Raw genomic sequence first — 18,347 nt, 5'->3', positions numbered from 1 at the left:
AGCATTTATGCAAGGTTTGTTGCTCTTCTAAGTTGTAGCCATATTTTTTAGTTGGGATGGGGTTTTTAATGGTCTGAACAATGTTGTGCTGGATTATTTCTAAGTGTTAACTTAGTGAGATGCAGACAGTTGAACACGGCTCTGCAGCATGAAGACCCATTAGCATAACATGAGCCTGCCTACCAAAATGCTTACAATTTGCCAGAACATGCTCTAGTATGTCTTTACCATTTCTAAACCCTCAATTCCAGAATACCTGTCATCCTCAGAGATCCACACAAGTTATTTGAAGAAGTAGTGTTTCAAAAATTATTAAATTTAAGAGCCTTTCTCTGTATGTAGCATATTTTTCTCCCTCTACCTGAGGGAAAAGGAAGATTTGAAGAATAATTTAGGCTGCAATAACCAGGCACTGCAGTCTGTAGACCGCCTTTCCCTGTCTTCTTCAGCCCTTGGGGAAACATAAGTATATGTAGCCCTGTGATGAATTACATCAGGCCAGGTTATAAGCAAAGAAGTGAGTTTTCTGTTCAGTCAAGCCTGCCCCACTTGTCATCTTTCTCACGGCCACAAATGTCCTGGATGCATTCTCAATGTTTTTACAAGATGTTGAATCAGGTTCAAGGCCATGGATATCTTCCATCAGCCACCTGTCTCCTGTCAATCTCCAACAGACTCCCTAAACTGGCCTCTCAACCTTCCTGCCTGCTGCCCCACCCATCCGCTGTCTCTCTGCTTATAATCAGGGCGAACCCCTTTTATCCTGAAGACTGGCTTCATAGTTTGGGATACACTTTTCTTGGTCCCGAGGTCATGTTCTTTTCCTCTTCCCTGTTGTACCTTTGGATTCTTCCTGCTGTTGTGCAGGCTGTTCCCAAATCTTCGTTTGCGAAGCCTAGCCACGATGATGCTGCTGCTGTGCAGGCTGTGGTTCCTCACCAGACCTCTCCCCTGGTCCCTGTGGCTCTCTTTCATCACTTGGCTTTCCTGATGTTTGGAGTGGTCTTTGACCACCCCGTTGCCTTGTTCTTTGGACTAGCACACTCCTCTGGCTTTTCTGGTTGTCGGCGCCTTATCCACACTTAGTTTTTTCTAACCGTGAGTACGAAGCATCTCTTGGGAGGCTCATGGCGACACGAGGAACAGCTTCAGGAGGCAGTGTTTTGGTACCAACCTCCCCTGATGCTCTTCTGCGGGGATCTTTATGGTTTCCCTGAGGCCACGATGTGAGCACGTCATCACGAAAACACACAGCGCTATTCACAGGTGCGGGAGGGCCCCCAAACCTGGCACAAGCCCTGGGGCTTGGCTCGGTAGCCAAGTGTCCTCTGCCCAGGAACACCTGGCGAGGCGCAGCCGGGCCGGCTCAGCCCCGCGGGCGGGTCGGCGCAGGGCTCGGCCCCGTGCCCGCTCATCCCCCGCTCATCCCCCGCTCCCCGCGCTGTTTCCGGGAGCCGCGGGCAGGTGAGGAGGCGGCGGCGGACCGAGGGGGCCGCTATGAGGCTGCTGCTGCTCGCGTGTCTGCGGGCACAGACCGGCAACGCCACCACCGCCGCCAGGATACAGTAAGTGCGATGCGGAGCAGGGGATGCGCTGCCCTCTCCGTGCCCGCGGGGACCCGCACCCGCCGCTGCCCCTCCGCAGCCTCCCCGGCGGGCAGAGGGGGCCCCGCGGGGCCGCTGCGGGGCCGGGGGGGCGGCGGGGCCCGCCCGCCATGCGCTGCCCGCGCCGGCGCACGGAGGCGGCTCTGCGGAGCGGGGGTGTGCGGGGGGCGGCGGCCGAGCGGGGCCCTCACACACGGCCGGGCCCGCCCCCGCCGCGGGGACGTGTTATCGCCGTGTCCCCTGTGCCGCTGGGAGCGGGGCTGTGTTATCGCCGTGTCCCCTGTGCCGCTGGGAGCGGGGCTGTGTTATCGCCGTGTCCCCTGTGCCGCTGGGAGCGGGGCTGTGTTATCGCCGTGTCCCCTGTGCCGCTGGGAGCGGGGCTGTGTTATCGCCGTGTCCCCTGTGCCGCTGGGAGCGGGGCTGTGTTATCGCCGTGTCCCCTGTGCCGCTGGGAGCGGGGCTGTGTTATCGCCGTGTCCCCTGTGCCGCTGGGAGCGGGGCTGTGGTACCGCCGTGTCCCCTGTGCCATGGGGAGCGCGGAGCCGAGGGGTTCCCGCACACCCCGTGAATAAGCCGCTCTGCTCGGGGCCGGTTGCTGGCGGAGGGGCTGCGGCACTCGCGGTGTCACCCGGGTCCCCTCGCCGGCCGCCCCGCGCAGCCCCCGCCCAGCCCGTGTCGGTCAGTGGGTTTTCCGAGGATGCCCGCATTGGGAAATGCTCGGGATGCGATGAGACGAGACAGTGCGAAGGGCCGCGGGGAGCTCGGCAATGAGTGTCCGTACAGGAGCCATCCCGGAGCAGCATCTGTGCAGGAGCCGCTCCCGTTGCTGCCCTGGCAATCCTGGGGATTCGCCGCGCGGCTCTCGGGGGGGTGACGGACACGGGTCTGCAGCGCTGTGACAGAGCCCCATGAATATCCTTAATGCCCCCATTTAACTCCTTCTGTGACATGTGGGAAAAGGATGTGGCTGACAGCGTTGCTATGCGTGTGAGCTTTGTTTTAAAAAAAAAAAAAAAGTCGCCTTAAAAAGAAAAAAATTTCCCAATGGTTTTGACCTCTTGAGGCCTGAGATAAGGATTTGGTTGCATCTTATCTAAAACTCATCTGCAGTTTGGTTGTTTTGCTTAGCATGAATCCCTTGGGATAGCCTTCTGCTATTGCTAGTTTTCCCTGACCTTGATCCGTGTATTATCACATGTGGAATGTTATGCATAGAAATAGTCCTCTGACATTAAGTTTTCACACTGGTTGTGTCCCCCCAAGTTCAGTCTCGGATTTGTGCAGGATTGTATAAGGTAGTGGTAGAACAGACCTGCCTCCTGCCAGTCACTCAGATGTTGAAGATATAAGCAAATGGAGCATAAAGACCAGAGAAAGCTGAAGTTTTTGGTATTTTGAAACAATAATTGTTAATACAATGTTGAGATTAAACAAATACATTCTTAGGTTTATAACACACATTTTTATACCTGTATGTGTCAGCACAGTTCCTGTGTGGTGGTTTCTGTGGTATTCTCATTTCCTTTGCTCTCACTGGATAATGCAAAACTAGTTATTCTTTTGGACACCAGTGCTCATTCTTCCTCAATAGGATTATTTATTCTACCTTTACAAATTAAATATTCACTTACCCACTTTTTCCAATTCAATTTTGAAGAAAGTGAGACAAACATTTAGACTGTGGAGCCATTCAGAGCTAATCTAGTGGAAAGCAGGTTTTGCATTATTTCTAGTTAAAATAAGTCTGAATAAAGCAGGCAAACAAACATCCACCAAACTGTCTTTTAATTACACTGAGATTAATTGTGAATATGTGAGCATCCTGTGTCAAGGTACAGTGGCTTGGCAAGGTGCCTTTAGGTGAGTCATGGCAGGCAGCAATTTTGGTAGCCTTCTCCAGCTGTGACTTGTGATGGTGGCCTAAAATAATGTATTTTAGTAGGAAAGGGTATAGATTTGGTGAGCTACAGCAGCTCTGCTGACAGATGGCTTAACATATTACTATGCTAATGCAGTCATTTGCAGCTGTATGGACACATCTGCAGTGACCTGTGTAGGGTACATCGATTGTTGGTCCTGTTGCTTCCCAGGAGTACCTTACACAAAGTGTAGGAATACCTTACACAAAGTGGATGCTGCTTTCTCATGCACAGAGACCTTCAAGTGGGAAAAAAATAATGAGTGAAAGATCAATTTAATTCATGTTCACGATAAAGCTGGATAAAGGATTCTAACAGGAATAGTGCTTGAGAGTGAGTAATGTCATGTTCAGTTCCTATCATAACCTACCATAACTGTTATTTATAGTAATAATATAAATGAGCCTGTTCAGGGGAAAAAACCCTCTGATCAGGGGAAAAAATGGAGTATTAGCTATCAATTAAGTCCATCATCCTCACTAAAAGGCTAGTCAGGTGGCAACTATCACTAAAACCATCCTGTGCAGATACTTCCATTTAATATTGGTTTTCTTAAGACTTCATGCCATTATAAAATGAATAAATCTACATGTGTGGCCAAAGGCTTGGGCACGTCACTTCTCACACTAATCTGCCACACCCGAGGTTATGGCCACGTGGTAAACTTTGTAATACATATGTTAATACACATAAAATGCATGTGTATCCAATAAACATTTGGCCTCAGTTGTATCTGCATACATGCTTATGAATTTATTTGTTCATTCTTTTTTGTCATCTTGGACCATGGTAACTTTTGTTCAAGTGTAAATGAAACAGTGACATTGTCTCCGGGTTGGACACTTGCCAGCATAGATTAATTTTATGGCTTAATAACGCTGCATATCCTATGTTTGTGATATTACAGCTGTTCCCATAACTGCTTCATCTTTTCATAAATAAGATACTCATTTCCTGAGTCTAAAGTAACTGGTGATAAAGGTACCAGAATCTAATTTGGCTAGAAATCAGCTTGCTAAAACAGGTGGTATAATGAATGTGCTGTGGGCCTTATTTGTATTACTGTGGTATCATCTTTAATCACCTTTAAAAGTATGAGCAATGAGTAGAAGATACACCACCAAGTAAAAGTCTTTGCAGAGGCTGCCATTCTTCAGCCTTAGAAAAGAGATCAAAGAGGGTGTCAGGAAAGAAAAGAAATTAATCTTCTCTTCCCCTTGAAATGTTCTGTTCTTCTTTTATTACTTAGTAGTAAGGAGGAATAGATATCTTGAATTAATTGGTTAATTAGAAAGATTTAGATGAAGTATTTTGTCAATATGTAAATATCCTTTGGAGAGGGAGAACTTGTTGTGATTCTCATTAGATGGCCAGTTGAGATAGCCATTCTCTAAATCTTCAGGTAATCAACTGCAGGAGAATTAAACACACAAATTCAATGCTGCTTATCATTCCTCTTTACAATTGTTTTTTTAGCTTAGACATTTACTGGAGTAATTCTGAGTCCAAATGTTTCAGTCTTACCCTGTCTGCCACCGTTACAATCCTACAGGAGAGCACTGGTGCAGCAGGGGATCCTCTTCTCTTCATGGCAGGTCAGAAGGGCTCTTTTTCCTCCCTGGTTGATACAGTTGCTGGGAGATTCCTGGTGTTCTTTGTGTGGCCGTTCCCAGAGCAGGATGCTGCTCATCCTCCTCCTTTGGGACTGAGATGCAATTGTTTACATGGCCTACATTGTTGCTGCTTCCCAAAATTGTTTGCATGGCAGGACCTACTTATAAGACAGGATTAAACTTTGCAGAGTTATTTTGTCCTTCCGAAGCTCCGTTACTTCAGAACACAGAGACAGAAGGATTTGCTCCCCATCTTCCCTCACTTTTTTACTTTCTGATCTTACTCACAGTGAATTTTATTTATACTCCATTCATGCCAACACGATTTGTCCACGCCGTTTAAAGGAGAAGCTTGAGAGAGAAATAAAATGAAGAACACGTCGCTTTAACAAGTATGAAAAGAAAAATTACAAAGAAAACAGAGAAGATCATGCAGGGTTTCAACTCCTGTAATTTGACCAGCTTCAGTGGGAATTGTGAATCCTCAGGTCTGGCTGAGCTTCAGAAGAGGCAGTGGAATGGCTCTGCTCACTTAATAAGCTTTGAATTGGGCCATATACATTTAACAGTAGTTGATGCACAGCTGCTTTACAGAACAGACAGCCAAGGGAAAGAGGTAATTAATAGTTTTGGATGAAGCCTATTTTGTGCCATTCAAGAAGTGTCAGTGTGTCTACCTACCAGGAACTTTTTGGAAATCAAACATTCTTTGTCTGCAAGTAACTCCATTGAAACATCAGTTGAAATTTAGAACGTAAATGTTTCTAAAAGGAAGACATCACAGAAAATATAGCAAGTTTCACAACCATAATATTTTAAAAGTAATCATACTTTTAACTTGCTGTGCTTTAACCTCAGCCAAGATGTGTTTGGAACTATAAAACTGTTTCCTTATGTGAAAACCTGATGAAGGAGGGAAGACTGCTGGCCAGGAAAAGTGAGAAGTAGTGATCAATGCTGTAGGAAATAAAAAATGAAACGGTGTAAAACATCATTTGGTATTTCATAATTGTGTTAGAGAAAATTGTTTTTCTATAGAAATCTTAAATAAAGTGAAAACATGTCTGAAAAAGGTTGTTCCTTGTAGCAATATCTCTCTGCATACAGATCTGGAGAAGACATAAATTTCACTTATAAGCTTCATGATTTCCAAAGAGTATAAAAAATACAACAACAACAACAACAACAAAATTGTTTCCTGAATACTAAAATAAGCAGGACTGGAAAATATTTTGTCCAATATTCGGATGTTTATAAATATCACAGTGTAAGCAGTGACCAATATAATGTACTTCGATAAATGACCTTTCACACTTACTGAATGCCTAAAGTTTTCCCTGAGGGTTTCTTCCTAGAAAAACACCCAAAAGCTGGAATCTGACAGCCCAAATCCATTTTAGAAATATTATTCTCCCCAGGTCATGGCATTGGATTCCATGAGATTTTCAGCAGAAGGGAAAAATATGACAAAGTGAGGCAAATTCTGGATCCAAGCAATAATCACTATTTGTTAAGACACTTACTTGGAAATTTATCTGCTGCATAAAAAACTGTGATAGAAAATGTAGCCTTGTGATTTAGCATTTCCAGTGTTGTCTTTGAGTCCCAGACAGCAGGAGACGTGTTCATTTTTATTTTTCATTCAGAAAGTATTTGTTTATGGAATGGCAAAATAATGTGAATACACAGTTGCCAGGAGGAGAGAAGATATGGGTAATGTATCTCTTCTGTCTTGGCTTCATTCAGGGACATCTGTGACTTCATAGACAGATCAGTCTTCAAAAAAAAAAATCTCCTGCAATAACTGTGCAGCACCCTCTTATCATGTTCCTTGATAAGAGCATATGTGTGAAAACCATAATCTGCTTTTTTTGGTTGTAAAGATGAAAAGTCGCTTAGAAAATATGAAAATATGGCTAAATTTCAGTACTTAAACAGTAGCCAATAACTCTGCTTCTACACATATATATTTCCATATATGCATAATTTGAAGATTGTGAGTAATGATACTGAACTCAATGGAATCTTTATGGGATTAAGACCTCTTTAAATCTGGGAGTTTGAATTATTCTGGGAATAATTTGGTAATTTTTCCTTCATAAGATGTATGCAAATTCTTTACGTGCTCCTGAGTAGAATAAAAATGTGTAAAAAAAAAAAAAAAGAAAGTGAAGTAATTGAGGTAATCCACAATTTCTGAGCCTTGGAGCATTCGAGGGACTCCCTCTCTATTTACTGCAGAAACAGCTGTTATTCCACTGTGAGATTTGAAGCTGTGGAAACTGTAGAGGAAAAGTATTAATTCCTAGTATATTTTAAAAAAAAAAAAAAACAATAAACAACAAAAAGACACTTTCAATTGAAAACCCTAGCTGAGTTTCTTGATTCCTGATGTCCTGAGGGAGTTATTTTCAAATTAATTGTAATATGCAAACATATTGCTTGTACATGATAGTGATTTATGGTAATTGCAATACTGATGGGAAAAAATCCTTTTAGACTGGTTAATGAGCACCTGTGAAATTATGGAATGCACACACGAGCAGCCCGAGTATTTGCCCGAGAGATTTTCTTTCCACAGCTGTGAGATTTGGGCATCATTATTTAGATATGAATTGAGAGCCTCTTTCCAAAGGGAAGCAGGTACTTGGAGCCAGTTCGTGGGACAGCTGATGTAAATAATTGCTCGACAGTGTAAATAAGGAGTTTACAATCTGGCTGCATTTTATTATTTATTAGTACTTATTAGAATTTATTGGTCTCGCTTCAAACAGCGAAGTTAAAAGTAAAAGGAGTTTCTTTTTTAGGATGAGGAAGAAATACAGCACCATATGTTGTGCCAGTGGAGCTCTGTCTGATATAGTGCTAATACATTCCTTCCAAGGCCTCGAGATATTTTACAGCTTTTTTAGCACCAATTTCTGCAGTAATGACTAACTTCTGCAGGACAGAAAATTACATTCCTTGGGAGGATATGAAATAATCAGGAAAGGAAAGAACCCCATTATCCAGGAAGCCGTTGAGTTTGCAGGATTTTAATGCCAGAACAATTAATACACGACGAGAAATAAATCAACTGGAATAATATGTGATAGGCAGAAAACATTCTTGTGGTCTTTTGATAATGTAGAAAGTGTAAAAACACTGCATGTCAGGAGAGGCAGTGTGCTAGTTTCTATCAAAACATGGATTTTCTCCTGTATGTTTTTTGGCTGATGTCCTTGGAAACATTGATAACTGATTGTGGTTTCAGTGGGAGGAATAAAGCTGTCTGTAATCAATCAGGTTCTTGTCTTTGGCAGTCTTTGAATCAACGTTTTACTATGAGGAACCATTGTATATAAAGATGAATGTGTAAGCTGACACTGAGGGGGTTTTGTTGTTGGTTTGGATTGTTTTGTTGTTTTTTTTTTTCTTTTTAGCAACTGAGATTTTTCAAACCGGCTGTGAAGGTATTTGTGTAATTACTTTTGTGTAGTTTTTTTGCTTGTACTTCAATTATCCATTTGTTTTACAAATGGGTGAGTGAAGACAAGGAGCAATTAAACCCACAATCAAACAGAGAGGGAATACAATTCAACTCTCTGGTTTTCTTAATGTATTCATTTTTTTTCAGATGTTCTGTAGTTTTAGTAGCATTGATTAGCTGGATGTATTTGTGCTTTCTTCACTTGGTGGCCTCTCTCCAGAACAAGGATCTGAGAATCTCTAAGACCAAGGTCTAACACACTCAATTCAAAAGGAGACTTTTCAGCATAATAAATTGAAGCTCAATCAGGAAAGATCCTGGTCATACCTAATTTCTGCTGATTTTCAAAAGTTATGTTGATAGGGCTTTGGCCTTGAAAGGCATGCAAATTATGTTGCTTGGAAGTGTGCCTGAGGCTTTACAATGGTGAAGGTAAGAAACACTTTCCAGGAAAAAAATAAACAACCTTGTAAATTGCTCCATCATTGCTTGAACAAACCTAGCATGAAGTTGAATGTCAGAGCAAAGATTATTAAGGAGAAAGGTTTTGATTAAGCTTACTTGATACACTGCCATGCCTACAACATTGATAAGTATCATTTTTATTCTTTTTCTCTTTGTTCCAATAATGAAGGAGTCATCTACATGCTGCAGGTCATATCTGTGTTCTTAAAGATGCTTTCCTGTATGAAAGTCCAGCTGAAATTGCCGATCTCACCTCCACAGACAAGTTTGATGCAGCCCTGGCCATTCATCTTTATAAAGGAGGCAGACTTCTGCAAGGTAATCCTCTTTCTATTTTCCAATAAAAATGCCTCTTAAAAAAGTACCGCAGGAGAAGAGAATGAATAGGAACACTTATAAATGGCTGTAAATGTATAAACCCACACACAATGTCGTTATTCTGTTTATCCACTTCAGCAAATGTTCAGAAATGCTGAACATCTTTCTCTGTGGGAGATCTGATCCAGAGAGGAGAGAACTAAATAGATGTACTTTAAAAGCAGATAATGCATTTTGTAATTAAGTGCTTTAACTACACCAAGATAAGAGTGTTATATTAACATTAGGATACTCTCAGCAAGTGTGTTCTTTCAGAGAACAGTGGCTTGGCTAAGTATAGCTGAGGTCAAATGGAAGAAAGCAGAGAGGCTAATTTGATTTTTCTGCTCAAAAGTGAGTCAGGGTTTTTGGACATTAAATAACTTTGCAGTATTGTCCCTGTCAGCCAACCCATAGGAATCAAAATGTTATCAGACAAATAACAAAAGTTTCTGTCTGGCCACCTACAACCAAATTTAACCTGCCATTAATGATACACTAGAAACACCAGCTTTCAAAATTACACACTGTCACCTACTGAAATAGCAAATATGTATCAATTATGGAGATCACCTTTGTATTATATCAGTCTATTCACTTGAATAAAGGCTCATAATTTCATACTTTCAGCAGATCTCAGTGTAAGTTCTGTTGTTGGTTTTCACCCTCCAGAAGTGCCCCCGCAGTTTGTGCTGGTGGGTTTTCAGAAAGCCTGAATTATCACGTCTGGCATGTTTCTGTTTCTTTTGTTACAATGGAGCTCTGATTTCAGATGGGACCCTACAATCCAAGATGATCTCTGGTAACATATGTATTAAGAGTTCTCTTACTGGAATAAAGAGATTTTTGACAAGACCTAGAATTGTTTTGGAAGAGGCTTATGGAAAGTCTGAGAACTCTTTTTTTTTTTCCTTTCTTTTGCTAAGGAACAAAAAATAAGGTTGAATTTTAAATGTTTATTGCAAAAGTGTATTGGAGTTTGACTTGCATAGCAGTGCCTGAATGCCGTTGCTGTTTTCCTTTCAAAATCCCAAGCGACCTGCAAAGCCCAGTACTCAAATGATTTACAAAAGCTCAGTAATTTAAATAAATCAGTCACACTGTTCCCAAAAGCATCTGCAGTAACTGTGAGAAAAATAAACCATAAACCTGTGAAAGGCAAGACAGTAAGTAGTAAGGGTGCTGGGATGATCATGGTCAAAATGTAAAAGTTATGGAGGAAAAAAAGTGATTCAGGGGACACTCCTGATTCCTGTAACATTTGGAAATTTAGTCATAAGACCACTGCTGCCATACTACCAATCTTTTGGGCCTCATCCTGGAAACTTTGTTCACATGAGTGGGGATATATGATCAACACATGTAATAGATGACATAGTAATTATTTGCTTTTTAAATTTATTAGAAAGGCAATACATATTTTATATTATATTACAGAAAATCAGCCTCTTGAAGATTAGTGCTGTGGGGCTTTGATAGTGCACATTAATTCTCTTCACCTGCAAACATTAGAGCACAATATCTAAAAATGCCAAGGAAATTCTCTAAGTAGCCAGAATGGTAATTAGTCTTTCATTTGTTGTGTTTGTTGTTTCATTTAGTAATGAGGAAATTAGCAATGCTAATAAATCCTCATCTTACAGCTCACTTAATTTTCAAATATAAATGTGAAACGTAGACTACACTTTCAATCTTCATCAGCATATTTATTTTGTTTCCTTTTTTTTTTGAAGATTTCCTTATTTGCTTGTTTTTAACCATGGATTTTAATTAGGAGGGTTCTCTGAATTAACCACCCCCACACCCCTAAGGAACTGTGGGTGTTTATAGGACCTGTCACCAAGAGTTTTTGCAGCCATGAACATTGAAGGTCAGTCATGTCTCAAAAGGAAGAACCTCCCTCAGCACAGGAACCTCTTGTTGGTCCAGTGACAGCAAATGAGAAATAACAAAGGATATTTTCTGCCTTTCTTGATACTCAGAGTGTGGTGTCAGTACAGTCTCACTCCTCACTCCTGTTCTCTGTCAGGAGGAAACCTCGGCTTCAGCTGTCACAGCCAATGGATACCTGCAGAACCCCCTGGGTGGGCCACCTTAGGCCCAGGTTCTGTAGACTGTCTTACTGGAGAGCAGTTCCTTTGCAAAACTGCAGCCCACTTGGAATTTCAAATTATGTTCTGCCTGTAATAATCAGCCACCAGGAGGTTGTTATTTGTTAGTTTAATGCTGTGTAGAACCGACCACTTAGTCCCTTCCAGTGCTGAAACAATGGACAGCAAACATCGTGGTCTTGATTGGCTTCAGGGGAGAACATTACTGCTCAGTGGCTAAAAATAACCTGACTCCAAGGAAAGCAGTACAATTAGAAAGGAATCTTACACTGCTCTTGGCTTTTGGACTGTCATCCAAGTGGTCTTTGGCCTTTCCATGTCAGTCAAGCTGCTGTTAGCACTGAAGTGCAACACTGCCCTGGTTTGGTGGCTTTACTGGTACAAAAAGATTCATTTATTCTCATGCCATGTGTCAAAACTAGGCTTTACCAAATGCAGGCACCACTGAGATATTTATGATTTTGTTGATGCTCTAAGGTTTGAATGTTGATACAGTCTTGTGCACAGACTCCCACAGGCAGACACACCTTCCTCTACTTGTAATGTTCTGAGCACTGTGAGGCTTCCTAAAACAACCTCCACAAATTGGGTGATCACAGGAGGTCTTGGTACCAATTATAAACACAGATCCATCTCTTTGGGACAGTGGTTTTGTTACAGGTTCACAATATGGTGCCTTGTTTAATTTGGTGGCATTTTCCAATGGTGTGGCTCCATCTCTACTTCTTGTAGCAGTAAAATCAGCTTAAGAAGTCAATATTAAAAAAAATAATAATAATTTCAGTAACCAACTTTCCAAAGAGAGTTACCCAAACCACAGTATTGGTATGCTTGAGGGCACAGTGGCTGGGACTGGATACCTGGGACCAAACTTTGCAATAATACATCTTATTAACATTTGAATAACATTTAAAATATATGTGCTGTTCGGTGGGCTGCTAAGTTTAGAATCTAATTGATTGCTTTTAAGAAGCATGGAAAAGGGAAATAAAATCTCATAGCAATACAACAGACTGTGAAAGTGCATAGATATTGTATGGGGGGTTTCAGTGCCAAACCCATAAAAATTCAAGTTTCTCCAGGTTTCTTTTTCAAACACTTTTGCTTAAATACATGGTACAATATTATTAATGTACTTTTTCACTCTTAGGATCCACTCCTACTCATTACCTTGACACGTGGGTCAGCTTCTCATTGTAGTCATTGCTTTGCAGGGAGCAGAATTCCTTTTGGAATCATCTTTGGTGGGACAGATGTAAATGAAGACGTCAAAAGTGAAGAGAAACATCGGGTAATGGGAGCAGTGCTAGAGGAAGCCAGGTAAGAGCATGTGTGGAAGACTGAGGAAAGGAAACTACATTTTTGTAGTGGCAGACCTTTTAGGAAGTGTTCCCTAAGTGCTTGGAATCACTGGGAGATGTGTAGGCCAGCAGACAAAGGCTAGACTGCTTGAAATCCCTATGATCTCTACATATTATGATTCAGTGATGAAAGTAGAACAGTTTCTTCATGAAATACAGTCTGTATGTAGTCTATCATTTAATCCTTTCATCATGTTTGTCCATGGAAGACTTGGCAGAAGCAGGGCTAAAACTTGATCTCTTGGGTTGTAAATTTTCAAAAAGACTGAAATCCCATTAAAAGCTAATGAAATCTGGGCTAACTAATCCTCTGCTTTGTGTACTGAATCATAACTGTTGTCTAGAATAATAGGACTGTGTGTGTGATGAGGATATAAAATTCTGAGGCAGGTGAAGGAAATGAGATGAATAGGAGCAATACTCAACCTGGGATTTGGCAGCACATTGCTCTGTAAAATAATCTACCCTATGGGTAGACCCCATAAAGAAATACACATCTAAGTATCTCCAACGATATCCATACAGTTCCCATTTGGACAGAACTATTCTGGCCATGAAATAACTCATATTTGGTATCTAAATAGTGAAGTTTTAGTAGTGAAGGTGCTTAATGGTGAATTAGTGGCAGAGGTATGATTTTTTAAATAATAAACATTTGCTAGTGATGGAGGTAAGAATATTCTTATTAATTCTTACTGTAGTAATATCAGGAGCCTAAACAAGGTTGGACTCTGTTTCCAGAAGTGCTGAATGTTGCTCCAAGTTGCTTTTTTTAAAACATCTGTTTCTTAGTATATTCTGGGTTAAGTTACATATATTCAAACATATAAAATATTCTATATTGGAACTAAACTAACATATATTAGGCATTAAGTGCTATCTGCACATACAGACCAGGGTTCTCAGCAGTTTGACTTAAGTGAGGTGACAACTAAAAATAACTGGCATTGTCCTGTTGCATCACAGAATCAAACCTGTTCTCAGAGCCCTCCCTCACACTTAGCTTATTGACAGAGAGCTTGATTGAAAAGGGGATCACTCAAGTATAAGGAGCTTTTGTTCTTTTTTTACCCCTGCTAATGCCATCCTTTCCCTGGATACGGGAACAAAGAAGCGGAGACTGAAGACAGCCTTTAAGCAAGTTCTCTCAGTTTTTAGGTGAATTGACAAGGGAATATTTTCAGGGTGTTTTAAATCTGGAAAAGTTCTAGTGACATGTCACTGTAGTCATAAAATGTAGTTCTGGAAGTGATGAGAAATCAGAGGAAAGGTCTAAAAACTAAAAAGGCTTTCAAGCATTTGTCATTGTTTCAACATCCCCAGGAAAGAAGTTTCCTTCTGCTTGATCCAGAGGTCTGTTGACTTCAGCAGTGTTTGATCATGTCCATGGTGGGCGAGTAAGCCCTTTTCTTCTTGGAAACTAAAGCATTTAATGTATGTAAAGCTTCCTTCAGTAGTTAGCTTAAGTGTTATTAAGATACAGGTTGAGGTTGTCACTGCATGTGTAGCCAGAGCAGTAGCTCACTGATGGCAGAGGTGACTCTGCTGCTCCCTGTCTTCCTCTCCTCCTCCTTTCTCTTGCTTGTGGCTGTGTGATCCACTCTTCCCTGTGCCAGGACTGGGCTGCTTTCTGAGCAGGTTTAGCTCACTAGATGACATCAAATTGGCTTTTTGTTTCCTGGGTTATTTTTCCACCCTTTTAATAAGAAAAGTCACCTTGTGGAAGGATGCGAGAAGGGTGTCTGTTTGATGGCACTTGAGTTGCACAAGGTGAGATAAAATTGAAACCTCTTGATGTCTTATCATACCCAGTGGTACTGCTGGCAGACTTTCCCAAAGAGAGCTTAAATACCTGGCTGAACAGGTGAGGATACTCCCCGTTTATTCAGCACAGCACTGGAGCTAAGACAGAGAGCTGCAGCAGTTGAGTTGCAGGGTGGATTTGGGTTCAGGCAGAACCTGCAGCAGGCTTCCATCTCCTCATTTTATCTTTGCTAATTCCACTCTATGTTCTGGCTGTTATTAGCTCACTTAACACTGGCATGGATGTGCTGTTCTGTCTGTAGTGCCCTATAAAATGTGGTAAGTAAACAGACTTTAAAGACAGCACTTAATCACACTCATGGAAAAATCATTAGGGCATGTTCTTACTTAGTGTGACTTGCAGTTGAAAGCAACTTAAGGTCCTGTTCAAGAGAAATTTATATACTTGTTTACTTTTGTTATCAGTCAGTCAGAAGTTATTCTTTAAACAGGTCTGAAGCAACAGAGAAAGATATCTAATGTGTCAACTAAATTTCAGCACTGCACAAAATGAAAAATGTATAAAACCAGAGTCTCTGAGTGTGTCCATTTGATCCAGTTCTGTATTTAAAATATTGTCTGTCACAAATATAGCTAATACAGCTTATGGAAAAACTGTGCTTTACTGAATGTTTTTTAATGATAATTAAGTTAGGAACCTGCAGTATGCTAATATCTTGAATTTCCTATGATGTTTCAAAATATATTACTGAACGTTATGCAGTTTACAATATTTTCTCTGCTATAGAAAAAGTAATTCAGTTTTCTAGAAGTTATTCTGAATGTGCCTCTTCTCCAGTCTCATCACTGGTATTATTCATTGCATAGTTATTAAAAGAAACATTGATTTTTTTTCTTTCTTTATTGATTGCAGGGTTCTAAGCAGAAAGTATCATGAATTGTTGATTACTTGTCCAGTACAATATACCACCACATTCCATAAAACAAAGTATTGAACACTGTCTAGCTTTATGAGTGTTTCATTTTTAATCAAATTCCTCTAAATGGTGGTTGTACTCCTCTAGGGTATTTTTTTTTATTGAACAGTGTTTTGTAGACTTAGGAGCAACATCTTTTTATGCTTGTTAATGTGATGTATTGAAAGTATAATTGCAAAATCTGGGAAGGGAGCACGTGCAACTTGACAAAACAAGCATTTGCAAAGGCTTTAATAACCTTAAAGCTGTCAAGTTGTATATGAGAAATTCATTGTAGTATCATAAAGCAGATACTGCAAAACAAATGTATGGGAAGAAGGTTTGTTTTGACAAACAAAAGTAGGAGTTATAGTTCAGCATTTATGTGACTTCTAATGAATGATTGTGATTTCATGTCCTCAGATTATAATATAACATCTCCAATGGAAAAGCACTGTTCTGGTTGGGACTTTGTGTTGTGCTTTGTCTCTAACCATTGAGGTGTTGACTCAGGACAGAAACATTCATAAATTACATGAAAAAGAAATGCTGAGTCATAAGTTCAATATGTGATGACCTCTGTTTTATATTCAACAAGTAATTAAAACCAGGAATTTTGCTAAGCAGACACACAGTTTCTCATATGAAGGAGGCATTCAAACGTTCTGTCCCACAGGACTGATAATCTTCAGAAATGGCCCCATTTGTGGGTCCAGTCAACACTAAAGTTCCATTTAAGAACATTCAAAGCATGTGTTTATGTTTCATTGCAACTTAAAAGCTACATTAAAGCCCAGCACTATCTTACGATCTCTTCTGAACAGGGATTCTTTATTCTCCATTAAAATATCTCATTTGACTTCTTGGCATTACAACAGGGTCCCAGTAATAACTGGGATAACTTGTTTATCTGGTATGTTTAGAAATCAGCCTTCTGTTGGCTGTAATGAGACACCTAATAATGAAAAGTGTTCCCATCAATGCTGCTCTTAAATGGTGTCTGACATAACTCCTCTGTTATGTGGAATGATAGCCCACTGCATACATTTCTCAAAGACACCTAAGTTTGTTACTCACTGACAGCTTTGACTACTTAGAAATAAGGAGAGAACGTTGGGGAAGGGTTTAAAAAAATCCCTCTGCTCATTTGAATTAAACTCAGCTGCAGTGAGTTGGCCCTGGGTATTGTCCAACAACAGTTTGAAACAAGCTGCAGTTTGGCTCCCTCCTTATTCCGTGTTCTGGTTGTGAAGAGGGTTCCTGCACCTGCAGTGATGTAGGAACAGGAAATGCCAACTTCCTTCTGCAGCTCTCTACTCCATATAACAAACTAGATAAACTGGGGGATGTCCCCATTATTTGGGTTTTCTCTTACTTTGAGAAACCCTCACTTTACCTTCCCAAGGGCTCTGAGTTGTAAAGCCTGAAGAGCCATTTGTTTAACCACTGTTTTCTGCTGAAACAAATTCAAAGCCTGCTTTCTGTCTTTCCATCTATGATAATGTTTATAAGCCTCTGATCTTGGTTCTTATAAAGATTTTTTTCTGAAGTACTTTTCTGGTTTTCTGTTTAAACACTCTAAGCAGATGATCCCAGCTATTTTTTTCCATTTAACTAGGTTTGCAGTGGCTTTCACAGTGGAAATGAAGGAACTGGCAGCAGCAGAGTGGGTATGTTTACATGATGATGGTAGTGCTTAGGGTATTAGCAGCTATGCATTCTCCTAAAATGTTTTCTAAATAATGCTAAAGAATTGCAGTAATCTTCATATTTGCTATTCCTGTTTTTCCTTTCAGAGAAAGCATTTCATATTTATGTGCTTCGACAGGTCAAACATCTGGCATTTAAAAGCTGTTTATTATTTGAAAAGAGTATAGAGCATTTTAGCAAGTGCTTCTCTGTAACATTTAGAACTAATCATTACTGTTGTTATCAAATTTCTCCTGATGCCATATTGTTTCTTTTGGCATCATTTAATGTACTTTATGTTGCCAGAATTCCTCTAGACAGCATTAGTTCTAATAAAGAATTTTGAAGAATAATTTGAAAATACTTGTTTTGTCAACCCTGGAAATAGAATGAACTTCTTCAGGTGGGTGAACTGCAGGGGTGAATTTGAAGCTATGTTTTAGTAGGTCCCATCATTGCATCTGCTGCACTGCAAGTCCTCTTCAGACATTCAGTGCGATTATTTTTAGTATCTGATGCTCTTGTTTGAAAATAGATGGTCAGCATTTCCACCTTTACCTGGTTGAGTTGATGGCAGGCTGCCAGTGGAGAAAATTGAGACAAATCCTTGAAGAAGTAGAAACTAAGTGCTTGGTATCCCTTCAGTTCTAATTTGCATCATAATATAATAATTAATGCACTTTTACCTACAAAATAATCACTTAGGGTGGAGCTTGCACAGCACAACAATTGAATATATAATACTGTGTTTTGGCATTAATTGATTTTTAAAATCTATCTGCATTAAAAGGATACATGAGCAGACATAGGGTTTGGTATTTTATATTACAAATATAGCTTGATTTTAATAGTTACTCCAATGAACTTCATGCTGGGTAAATGTGAAGGGGCACAGCTTCTGTCATAGATCTTAAGCAAGAAAAGGACAAAAGCAACAGGGTGTAAGGAGGAGAAACAAAACTGAAGTTTGAAATCCTTTCAAAATCAGCACCTCAGACGTTTCTAGCACCAAACTTTGATTTTACCCAAACACCTTTGT

The 18,347-nt window shown here is 40.5% G+C and overlaps 1 protein-coding gene across 5 annotated transcripts in view; it reads left to right on the top strand.

Moving 5' to 3' along the window:
• The first annotated feature begins 1,177 nt into the window (after positions 1-1,177).
• Positions 1,178-18,347, top strand: part of GLT1D1 (glycosyltransferase 1 domain containing 1) — a 50,447-nt gene continuing 33,277 nt past the window's right edge. For 2 of the 5 annotated variants that reach the window (XM_017815614.1, XM_017815615.1), the window contains exons 1-4: positions 1,424-1,565; positions 9,240-9,388; positions 12,753-12,858; positions 17,238-17,289. In XM_017815614.1, the coding sequence (XP_017671103.1) occupies positions 1,498-1,565; positions 9,240-9,388; positions 12,753-12,858; positions 17,238-17,289 (375 nt within the window). In that variant the 5' untranslated portion in view covers positions 1,424-1,497. Of the gene's footprint in view, positions 1,267-1,423; positions 1,566-9,239; positions 9,389-12,752; positions 12,859-17,237; positions 17,290-18,347 lie in introns of those variants that run through there. The other 3 variants (XM_017815617.1, XM_017815619.1, XM_017815618.1) reach the window with 3 other exon arrangements.

Source organism: Lepidothrix coronata, unplaced genomic scaffold (genome assembly GCF_001604755.1).
Source record: "Lepidothrix coronata isolate B3197 unplaced genomic scaffold, Lepidothrix_coronata-1.0 Scaffold51, whole genome shotgun sequence".
Taxonomy (NCBI): Eukaryota; Metazoa; Chordata; class Aves; order Passeriformes; family Pipridae; genus Lepidothrix; species Lepidothrix coronata.
The sequence above is the reverse complement of the archived record's forward strand: the minus strand, read 5'-3'. Positions and strand labels throughout refer to the sequence as shown.